This window comes from Lacerta agilis, chromosome 4 (genome assembly GCF_009819535.1).
Source record: "Lacerta agilis isolate rLacAgi1 chromosome 4, rLacAgi1.pri, whole genome shotgun sequence".
NCBI lineage: Eukaryota > Metazoa > Chordata > Lepidosauria > Squamata > Lacertidae > Lacerta > Lacerta agilis.
Genome location: NC_046315.1, coordinates 75,413,403 through 75,425,542, shown reverse-complemented (window position 1 = coordinate 75,425,542; position 12,140 = coordinate 75,413,403). Strand labels below are relative to the sequence as shown.

General features: G+C 37.4%; 1 protein-coding gene across 8 annotated transcripts in view; it reads right to left on the bottom strand.

The window, feature by feature from the left end:
• Positions 1-677: 677 nt before the first annotated feature.
• Positions 678-12,140, bottom strand: part of LOC117046010 (E3 SUMO-protein ligase RanBP2-like) — a 36,899-nt gene continuing 25,436 nt past the window's right edge. Inside the window, exons 22-31 of one of the 8 annotated variants that reach the window (XM_033147670.1) lie at positions 11,890-11,969; positions 9,457-9,633; positions 8,506-8,598; positions 7,466-7,665; positions 6,435-6,648; positions 5,844-5,945; positions 5,487-5,635; positions 4,895-5,168; positions 4,123-4,457; positions 678-1,219 (exon numbers count right to left, since the gene is read on the bottom strand). In XM_033147670.1, the coding sequence (XP_033003561.1) occupies positions 914-1,219; positions 4,123-4,457; positions 4,895-5,168; positions 5,487-5,635; positions 5,844-5,945; positions 6,435-6,648; positions 7,466-7,665; positions 8,506-8,598; positions 9,457-9,633; positions 11,890-11,969 (1,930 nt within the window). In that variant the 3' untranslated portion in view covers positions 678-913. The remainder of the gene's footprint in view (positions 1,220-4,122; positions 4,458-4,894; positions 5,169-5,486; positions 5,636-5,843; positions 5,946-6,434; positions 6,649-7,465; positions 7,666-8,505; positions 8,599-9,456; positions 9,634-11,889; positions 11,970-12,140) is intronic. The other 7 variants (XM_033147673.1, XM_033147671.1, XM_033147672.1 and 4 more) reach the window with 7 other exon arrangements.

Here is a 12,140-nt window from a genome sequence, read left to right as displayed (position 1 = left end):
CAACTTGGGACCAGTTTACCTACGAGATCACTTTACCCCATATGCCCATTCAACTGGCAGAATTAACAGACTACCCATTCTGCATTTGTAAGAACTGCATTGTATAGTGTGGCAGTACCTGCACTTTGGAACCCCTTGCCTATTGAGATCAAGTAGGTGTGCCATCATTGTGCTCTTTTTAGCACCTGCTAATACATTGTTTAGACAAGCTTATCCAGATGCTAGAAAGTTGAGACAATTTTAATCTGTTTTAAAGTATGGTTGTATTTTTTCCTCAATTTTATTTTATCCTCTTGTAAACCGCTTTGGGTTTTTGTTTTGTTTTTTATAATCAAGCGGTGTATAAATTTTATGAAATAGATAATAAAATAATAAATAAATGGTGTCCAAAAGTACTGAATAGAGATCAACAGATTCCAATTCTATGATTTGTTCACTAATATACAATTATGGCTCATGTGAATGAACCACTGCAGACTGCCCAAAGCCACACACTTAAATTTATACATGCAGGTAGGGAGGCAGGCAAGTCAACATAAATGTTTTGGGGTTGTCTGTTGTTCAAGGAAGTCAAGAGAGGAAAGTAGTAACCACACACTAGTTTGTAATTTTATTTAAACCATTCAAATAAACTGAGAAATTTGCACAAATCAGAGTAACAGAACTTCAGACTCGTATTTAATTTTAAATCATTTAATACAAAAATGGGGATGAAACAAAAATACACCTAAAATTTACCAGTGTTTGAACTTTTATTTCACAACATGCAGTCAATTGAAACACTAAAAAAGTACTCAGCTATAAGCTGTAACTCTACATTTATACACCAGAAATGTTCATTTTTAAAGAAGCTGAACATAATTTTGTCTAAATCTGAACATTTATTTTAATCCACATAGTCATAGAAATGATTTTATAATTGACCACAGTCTGTAATCGAAATTCTTTTTGACACTACTCCTTTAGGTGAGCCAAAAGATTCAATTTTTTTCACAATATCCATCCCATCCTTTACAAACCCAAAAACAACATGTTTAAAGTCCAAGTGCTCTGCTTTTTTGAGAGTGATAAAGAATTGGGAATTATTGGTGTCTCTGCCACGATTTGCCATCGACAGTAAGCCAGGGCCAGTGTGTTTTATTTCAAAGTTTTCATCCTCAAATGCTTCTCCATAAATGGACTGGCCACCCGTACCATCTTGTCTAGTGATATCACCTCCCTAGAATGTAAACAAATAGAGAAAATTCACTTGGTTATAGTACACGTTGAAACATCTGAAATGTGTAGAAATACATTTTACCAGCACAATGTGGTGTTCCATCTGGTGTTCTCAACTGTTAAATCCATAGTGGTTTCATTCAGCTCCTGTGTTCAGCTATTGCAGCAAACCATGGTGAGCCATTATATATGTACACAAGCAGCAGCAGGTCTCAGGCAGATGTCATTTGAGCCCAAAGCTCACCACCACTCACACACATTAATAACAAACCATGGTTTGTCAGGTTTGAATGCAGTCATGGTTTTCACTTACATTTGCCTTTCATTTTCATATATATGACTGTAAGGTGTTATGTTCCACTAGCTTCAGAGGCTACCATAAACACACTTGTTCCTTCATGCTGTCACTGATGAAAACACTGGGGAACAATATTTTTTTCATTTTCTGTTGCATGAGATTTTTCAACTGTTCTTATACAGGTGAAACTTGAAAAATTAGAATATTGTGGAAAGGTTCATTTCTTTCAGTAATTCAACTTAAAAGGTGAAACTAACATATGAGATAAAGGCTTCACATATCTCGCTTTGCATGTCATGAGTCTATCGGTTATAATTGTGATGATTATGGTGTACAGCTGATGAGAACCCCAAATTAACAATTACAACTTTGGGGTTTTCATCAGCTGTACGCCATAATCATCACAATTATAACAAATAAAGGCTTGACATATCTCGCTTTGCATGTCATGAGTCTATCTCATATATTAAACTCCAGTAGCTAATGAAAACAATTACTTACATATATAGATTTTCCCACAATATTCTTGAGTTTCACCTGTATGTTCTATCAATGCTGATTTCAAATCTGATATCAATTTTCATGTACATGCTATGGTTATCTTTCAATTTCCGACTTTTGCCGATATGTCATATTTACACTGGGAATAAGTGGACACTGACACGTTGATCTACCCTAACCACATGGTAATTATTGTATTGCAAACTTGATTTTTATAGTTTTGTAACCTAAATATTTGTATTTTTGAGATCTGACCATGGCTTCTTCAAGTAGACAAAAATGTGTTGTTATAAGAATTTTAAGGTTTTAGATATATAATAAATGTTCATAAATGTACCAAGCAACCACATACATAAATATATAAACCACATGTCTGAAACAGTACAGGAAGATAGTCCTGAAACCATTTTGACTCCCAAACTGACCAAATGTTTCTCTGCAAGGAGGGAGGAGGTGACAGAAACCTTCCCATTGTCCCAGGAATTAAGTAATTACCATCTCAAAGGAATGACCAGACTACCAGGAAAGGCAATCAGATAAGGCATTATCAGATAACCTGGCAGACAGGAAAAACAAAAAATTCAAATTTCTGTTGTAGACAGCCTTTTCTATGATGTAGGTATGATGTATCTGGGGGGTGGTTTTGTGCTACCCCTTCAAAATGTCTATATAAGGGCAGGCACACCTTTGTTCTGTATAAGGGCTCTTGTGTACCCCATAAGGGAATAAGGGCAGATTTTGTTTATAACAATAGGCACGCCTCACAAACGCTGTTATATTGTGTCTTTGACGAGGAAGTGTGTAGCAGCCACATACATAACAAAAGGCATCAGGCTTGTTTACATTGTTATAAACAAAATCTGCCCTTATTCCCTTATGGGGTAAACAAGAGCCCTTATAGAGTCCTTTGTAAGTTCTCCATCGGTAGGAGAAAATAATAGAAGCCAACCAGAGAATATTGGGAAGCAAAGCAGCTAGTAAGCCTGATCTTTATTAAAGCTGTTGCAACAGGGTGTTCCCCTCACATGCGAGAGGAGGACGACCCAGAACAAAGGTGTGCCTGCCTTTATATATACATTTTGAAATTCCCTGCCCTGGAGCTCAAGACCACCCCACCATGCATCATACATACATCACAGAAGGGGTGTAGCCCAAGACCATTCCCCAGATCCATCATACCTACAGCTTGTAGATATTGTGTATCCCAAGGGAATACTTTTTTTTTTTGCATACCTCCAATTGTACATAGATATACATGTCATTTTCAATGCTGTACATGTCATGTTCAATGCTATATAAGTCACTTACATTTATACTCATATTGTACTACTTTGGCTATGTGTTTAATAAAATATTGAATTTTTGCATTGTGAAAAACAAAGATTATGGTGAAAAGTGAAAAACATGAATTGCAAAAAAAACGAGCTTACAGAACAAAACCAACTTCAGAGATGAAATCAGCTCGTCAAAATTAGGTTAGAACTGCAGGTGTCAATGCAACAAACAAATTGTTTCCCAGTGAAATTAATGAAGGGGAACAGTGAGCCTAGAAATGTATTCTGATTGTTCTAAGGCAGGGGTGGGATACCTCCAGACTGTGGTCCTGCCAGAGCTCCCAATTTGTCCTGCAGTGACCACCTGACTCAGTCAAAAAGGTGTTTTGCTTTCAAAGGGGCATCTTTGCAAAACAAGCAAAACAGGAAAGCTGATGTCATTGTGCAGCTCTGCCTACATGTCAAATATGATCTCCACAATCTGGGTCGCTGGGCTAAAACATTTCCCACCCCAGGGTTTAAGGGATTAGCCTTTAGTGTCCATTTACATTCTCTGTGTAGGTGTACATCTATTGGATACAACTGAAGTAGATAAGAGAAAATGAAAAGCTAACTTGGCACTAGAGAAACTACAGAAGTAATGGAATATAAATTGAGAAGAAAGGCCCCAGATTAACTTCCAGACTTTCATGATATGAAAGGCTCATATCATGGTTCATGTTTCTACTAATTTGTTTGCAAACTAGAACTTTTCTACTGAGCCTTAAAATATATTCCTGTTAATCAATGTGTAGTATGAAATGTATGTTCAATCTTAGCATTTTCACTTACTTGACAGATAAAATCTGGAATTATTCTATGAAATATGGAATTTCGGAATCCAAATCCTTTTTCTCCTGTGCACAATGCCCTGAAGTTCTCAGCAGTTCGCGGAACAATATTTGAAAACAATTCTATGGTTACATGACCTAGAGGTTCGTCGTTAGCTGAAACTTCGAGATATACTATAGGGTTAGATTCCTTTGACAATTCTGCTGCCAGAGAAACATGACCCTTCTGTAACTCTGACAAGCTCTGTTGACATTCTTCAAATCTCCTCTTGAAGGAATCAGCCAGCTCTTGGCTTTTAAATCTGACAGCAAGCTGTTCTATCTTAGCTTCACCATCTGAAATTAAGATTGCAAGTGTTATTCATGATGTAATAATCAGAATGCAGCCTTCTTTCAACATTTGATCCTGTGTACAGCAACATGGAAGCTAGGAGTGGGGTTGTGCTGAGTAGCCCTACCCCAGACATAGCAAACTCCATTCAGCCCTTCTCCCAACGTTTGTGCAAGCATCTGTACTGAGGGGGTTCTTCATTTACTTACTGTATGCATAAAGGTTCCAGATTCTGTGGAAACCTTCGCGCTAATGCTTGCTTTCTGCAGTAGGCAGGGAAAGGGCCCAATGGAGCACCCATTATCGGTGGCATAGCTACTTGGTGAAGTCCCATTCTTTGCAGCATCATGGAAACCAGCACAACCACAAAGCGTTAGGAAGGGAATATGTCATATATAATGGATGGGAAATAAAGTTATAGAATATCTTTACAAATACTCACCGGCATAATCTGTTGCAGTCCAAACCATAGCATTGTTTGAAGTATTCAAGGGTTTTAGATCCATCGTTTTTGAAATCATATGATTTGCACAGACTTTGAAAACTTGGTCCCTTCTCATTAAGATTCTATACCATTTATTCTGTGTATGGTAGAGGATCTTTATTTCTCCCACACCACGTTCTTTCCACTGATTGACTTCTCTGTCCCATCTGTAGAGTTTTGCCCTCTCTTTGAAGAGAATTTCTTCATCTTCTTCTCCTGACTTCACCTCAACCTAGCAGGGATAAGTCATATTTACTCAGATCACTACTCCTGAGTTATCATAAATTCTGCAGATGTTTATGAAGCAGTAAATTCCACTGTGTACAGTGGGGCTTAATCTCAGGCTAGTGTGCAAAGGATCACATTCTTAATGTAGTATATTCTTGAATTATGGGGGCTTTTAAAAAAAAAATGACATGCATACTTCTTCCATTTTAGAGTAAGTAAAAACAACAACCCTATTTTGCACACACGAGAAATGGTACGGCTCATTGTCCTCGCATGTGTTAGAGGAAAGAACCAACTCTTATTTAACAGATTCATATCTTACCTCAGGCAGTGATACAATTGGTTCAAAATGAATATCATCACTGTGTACAACTTCTTCATCACTTCCATCATCTTCGTTGTCACACTTAGTGGCCACTTGTCCGCCAAACACAGTTGCTCCTGTATTTGCCCACTTGAAGTTTTTGTCTGCTTAGATGGGAAGACAGAATCTTAATACTATAGAAAAATATTTCTGAGATTACATTTTCTTATCCCCTCACCCCCAAAAATGTGATTTCACACACAATAACTCTTAGCAGCAAGCAGTTTCTATAAATAGTTAAGTAGATAATATGTGAATGAATGAATGGATTTATTACAGTCACAGACCAGAAATTAGACAATATGTGCATCTTACCTTTAGAACCAAAAGCAAAATCTCCAGAATTATTTGAAGCCAGATCAGCAAATGACAAGCCAGGTATGTTGTTGCCAAGGGTGAATGAGAAAGGTTTGCTTTCTACATAAAGGGAGGGAAAGTGTTCACATCATTCTGTGGTCCATTTTACATTGCATAATAGGTCACATTCCCCCACTATCATAGCTCCAGACATAAGCTCAAGGAGAAGGAGAAAGTGAACAAGTCAGGTGTAACCTCTGAAAGGACACTAGCAAGGCATTAGTCCGTACACTGGAGATACAATGAGTGTTGCCTACTAGCCAAGTCAACACTCTCAACCCTTCACATTCTATACAATCAGTCAGTCAGTGAATGTTTATTACATCAAACAGCCAGCATATTAAACCAAAATTTCTGCATAATTCTCTACACGAACAATAAAACGATCGATATGGGGTTTAACAATCAAAATACTAATTAAGTGTACTTCAAATACATGTCCAGAGGAATAGAAGTTTTAATTAGCTGGAGATTCTCTGTATGCATTATTAGACTTTGCAATGTTAGTTTCCCTAGTATATGTGTCTTTCACACATCAAATGAGTATACCTTGGTTTGTAGAGGTTGCAGAACTGACATCGTTTTCTTTTTTCGTTGACAGGTCAACAGGTTTGTCATCTGCTGCTAATAACGTCTGTATAGTGTATATAGGTTCAGTGGTAGAATCTGGTTCTTCAGCTTTACTGACTGCTTCAGCAGACTGTTCCTCCTTAATGGAGCACACATCATCAGTTGAACTGGTTACTTCTTCTACTTGAGCTTCCTGAAAAGAAACTCACTAAGTTATTTTTTAAACTGGTGCCAAGTCTTCATAGGCTTTTTATGTAAATGCATATGTAAAGTACCGGACAGTATCTGAAACCAGAACTAGCTGATCTCTAGAACAGGTATCTTCCTGGCAGGGCAAGTGGAGGAAACTAAAACTGCCAAGCACCTCTGCACTTTCAAAATGGTTTCACATCATACTATCAAATGCTTGTTTTAAAATTGGGAATTAAAAGGAACCAGAAGTCTATGTTATCCAACCCACTGTCCATGAAGTCTCAGACAGAATCCCTCAGCCCTCAAAATTTGTGAAGTCAAAAGTTGTCCAATGAATCTGTAGTGGGGTAGGAGAGCTGAAAATAATGCCAATCTATTTCACAACTGGCAACCAATGCACCACTATGGTTTCAGATAGTACATGGGTAGAAGAGTCTAAAAAGCCCAGGACACAAATTTTCATGGCCCTCTAGCAGCTATGGTGGCTCATTTACCAGAAGTGATGTATTTAGTGTTAACTCTGGAAGTGTATACTCGATTCTGACCAAACTAAGCTTCCTGATGTATATTGTGTTCTAGATCTCTTCCATGAACTTCTAGTAACAAAATGGCATTAGGGTGCAGGCAATGTGGAATATACTCCACCCAACTCTCAGCCGCAATAACAAACAAAAAGGAACAGCATCTCTGCACTTAGAAATATAGCATGTCAGGAAGAAGGAAGTCTTCCTGTTATGCTAATTTTCAAGAATCACACATTTGGATCATACCAAGTCCAGCTGAAAAGGTGCTTAAAGTCCCATTCTTTTGTTACTTACGTTTGTTTCTTGGACTTTTCTAAGTTCTGTTTGAAAGTCTTCTAAGTTATTGTCTTCATCAGTGTCACTGCCAATACCACACAGAAAGGTTGGAGGAAGCTTCAGGGTTTCTGCTTTAGCCTTTTCTTCAGGAGTTGGTTTCTTTTCCCACACAATAATACACTCACTCCCACATTCTGCTTCATTTTCTCCTTCAATAGCAAAACAGAGAATATTTTAAGATTTTATTGAAAAAAACTAGAATAAAGTAAAACCTCAAAATACTCCAATGATAAACTTAAAATCTCAAATAATGAAGCCTAAGGATAAGAGGTTTTAGTAAAAATTAAAAAAATTGTCCAGTAGCACCTTAGAGACCAACTCCGTTTGTTCTGGGTATAAGCTTTCGTGTGCATTTCTTGTATCTGAAGAAGTGTGCATGCACACGAAAGCTTATACCCAGAACAAACTTAGTTGGTCTCTAAGGTGATACTAGACATTTTTTTTAAAATTTTATTTTGACTGCGTCAGACCAACATGGCTACCTACCTGAATCTAGGTTTTGGTAAAAGAGAAGGAGCAGAGGAACTCTGCTGGTTTCTGCATCTTCAGAAATCTCAACGTTTTGCTATAACAAGTTTCTCATTATACCACCACTTGGTATTTTCACTTGTTTTCTCAGTCTTTAATTGTAAAACTGAAGCTAAAATTGCCAAGTTTCTAGCAAGGTATCACAAAGTGCATTTGAGGGGATTTCACCCCATATGCATGGGATTGTAACACATTCTTATTAAATCTTCTTCTTCTAAAAGTGTTTAGTACTACAGGGAACACTTTAATTATTTCAGCTTTTATCCCATTATAGCAAGCAAATTCATTACAAACTTGAAATTACCATTTCCCTACACAGTTCCCCATTTTTTATGTTGTTTTTCAAGTTATGGAACCATGTAATAAATGGCATGGCAAACGATTATGAGTCAGAATGTATTTTCATTCCCCCAAAATTCAAAATTATAGCCGTGCTTGCTAAGTTAAATCTTCTTCACAATAAAATTTACTTGTATCAGTTTCTTTCAGTTGTGCACGTTTTTCAGGTTTATCAGGATACAACTTTCCATTAAGCTTCTTCACGGCTGTTTCATAGTCCTCATCTGAAATATGAAAATGAAAGTTTATTCACACTGCTTATCTGTTATGCCACTAGCTAGTAAGTATTTAGGTTTGTATGCCCTGCTATACTTTAAAGGGAGAAACAACCTCAAGCATGGACAAAATGCAAAAGATGCAAAATAACTTAAACAATAAAATGCAGCAGTTAGACAACTATGGAACTTTAAAATACCTGGGTTTCACCTGGTATGAGTATATTGAGTATATTTGCCTGGTATGAATATACTGATAAACTGAGTGCCAGGCAAGTGTCCCAAGTGAGGGAGTACCACAGAATAGGGCGGGGGACCTTTTCGGCTCCACAAGCCAAATTCATATCAGGATCTCTCTTGTAGGTCACAAATGACATCAGGTGTTTGGACAGCAAAGTACTTTGTAGGCAGCAACACATTGCTGAATGCAAGGTTTTCACCTTCCTTTTTTAGTAGCATATTGTTGCCTGCAAGGTATTTTGAAGTCCTGACACCAGAACTTTGAAGTTCAACTAAACAGCACCACATTTGAGTGCACAGGGGGCTCTCATGTGCATCCAAATCAAGCTGGACTGATCTTCCACTACATCAGCTGATGCAGGGGGAAGTCAGTGCTGCTTAGCTGAAGAGTGCTATTAAGTTTCATCCTGCTCTATATGACTGACAAGGGCCAGAAACAGGAGACTTTGTGATCCCAGAGAAATGATCTACTGCAATGTGTATGCGATACCCCCCACCACCACCCTTAATTCATGAAGACTAATACATTTCTAGAAATGATGTTCTTCTGGATTCGACCAATGCTTCCTTTATTCCTTTAATAGTGTTCTGTAACTTAAAGAAGAATTTTCAAGGAATGCTTCTTACCATCATCATCATCATCTTCATTCAGATACCCAGGTTCATTCTGGTAGCAGAAGAATGTTGGAGGTAACTTAAGGGAGTCTGCAAGAGCTCTTTGCTCAGGTGTGGGTGTTAACTCATATACAATCAAAACATCGTCTGAAGTGGCAGTATCATCTGGCTCCTTCTTAATCTCAACTGCTGGGGAAAGAAGTGAATTGTCTAAGCAAGTCTGAAAGCAGCAACTGCACTTTAATACTAACACATTTACAAAGCAGGCAAGAAATACTTTCAACCAGAAAACAAGCAAGGTTTAAAGTCAAACCAATAAGAAGAAGAGTTTAGCCACCATGAGATGGGTTTCCTTTCCATAAAGCCAAACTCATGCCATGCTTCTTGTAAGACAGCTGCTTCCAGACACAACAAATCTTCTATCCATCTATTGTCTTTTAAGTAGAACTTACACTGTGCATGTACAGGTATTATGTTGAGAAAAAAGATGCTTCTGGGAAGTTCAGTGAAATGGCATAGAAACCTTTTAAGTTAAAAACTTGTAAAGCAGAAGAAAATATACTTTTGATAGCACTTTAATTCCATTTTATGTTAGACCTGATTTAGGTTGGGTTTTATTGATATACACTGTATTAAAATATGAATGTATCTTTTGTTAAGGTGACTTAACAGTGGGAATAAATTGATAGGCTGTGAAACAGGTTTGTCTCTATTCATTTGGAAGCTGAGAATTCAATTCTACTTTAAACAGTTGTAATAACAATAAAGACAGGCTCTTTCAAATTATTCAAATTACACATTATATATATCAAGCAGGAGCTTGGCAAGTGTGCATGGCCCCAAACTCTGACTTTGAATCACAAGATTCTGACAAAGCTAAAACGTGATTTCAGTGAGAGTTGCGCACATGGCATTAAGCTCTTCTCACTGAATGAGACACAATGTTTATTGCACAATGTAGCACAAGGTAGATGGCTAGATAGTAAGCATCAATAGTAACACTGTATACCACTGCCATCAATTTTTATTTAGTCATAATAATGGCTTCAGCCATTTCATTTATTATTGTTAGGATTACTTTTGTTGTGGTGAAGTTCTCTTTCCAAAGTGTATTTTTAAATAGGTTTATCAATACCGAGTTAACTATTCAGCTTACACAGTACTGGAAAAGAAGCAGAGTAGAAAGAGCTCACTAAGTCCTAGCAATTTGCCACTTTTATTTTCATCATGAGGTGTTCAGGTGTTTCAACATGAGGCATTCAAAATCAGAAGCAATCTGATTTTGTCTAGCTGGTCATCTTTTGCTAAATCTATCTCAATACAGCAGTAAGCCCTGTATAACACTTAGCATGTGATCAGAACATAAGACCTACTCGTGTGAATTCATGAAGAAAAGCAAATATCAGTCCCAGAAGTAGGACTCAATTATTAAAGTCACAAATTGGTATATCTAAGTATGAAGTACAGGTGCAACAAAATCAAATACCGTATTTTTCGCTCCAATTGATGTCAATTGATAAATACGTATTAAAATAATACATGCCAAGTACACAAAACATTTTCATGCATGCTTATTATCAGTGTGCACTCTCACACAAGAATGCAAGCCATATCCTAAACAGTTAAAATTAAAAGTTCCAGACTTCTAGTCTCCTTCAGAATGCACAATTTAGAAAAAAACACCACCACAGGTAGTTGCATTAGGTTCAGTTTTAGTAAAACATAAGCCTTGGAATTTCTTATTTCCTTATGCACCCCTTCCAATCTGCTTCAGAGGGTTGAGGGATGGGTGCATGGAAGGAAGAGAAGTGTGAAAGTCCCATGGCACATGCAGAAGCCCTTGCACTAGTGGGAAAACTTCTCTAGAAGTTTTCTCAGCAGCCATTTTCTCTTATAGAAAAATGGTCTTTCCCCAAGATGTTCCTAGGTTTTTTAAAAGCATTAAAAAAAAACTAATCAGATGAAGGGGCACTGATTATGAAGTGAAACAAAAGCAAAAAATATGAGGCTGGAGAGTAGTTCAGAAAAGGTTCTATGAATTAGCATAAACCTCCCCCCTCCAGGAAGAAAAATATTTTGCCTTGTAGGATTGTTCAAGAACAAAAATCCTAGAATTGAGACTGGGGGACAATAAGGACACCTGAAACATACTTATTCCATGTCTATCCATTTGTCCTTGCCTACCTACCACCCAGCAAGCAAAATTTTAAAAATTCAATAGCTGGGCACTCAGAAAACATAGGAATCAGGCAATCACATTCAAGGATTCAAGAACCAGTCTCTTACCACAACAGCTGTAAAGCAAATTCAGTCATTACTATTCTCTTTTAACATGCATGTTAATTTTTCTGTAATTCCATAAGCCAATAGTCTGCTAATGTTGGGGAGCTGTCAGTGTCTTCCCAAAAGTGATACAACACGACATTCAGTGCAGTATGTAAATACCTTTACTATTGGGTTGAGGGGGGGATGCGCTGGTCCAAAAGGCCATTGGGTTAGATTTAAAAAGGCTAAAATTAAATCCTAGAAAATAAAGTGTGTGGATTTAAGTATTTAATTAACTTCATTAAAGGGTCAAGGGGCGCTGCCAAACACACACACAGTCAGACACACAGTCACAAACACACAGGCTTGTCTATGATTTTACATAAATTATACTAATGTAATCGGGAACAGTGATCTTTCTAGCTGCAACA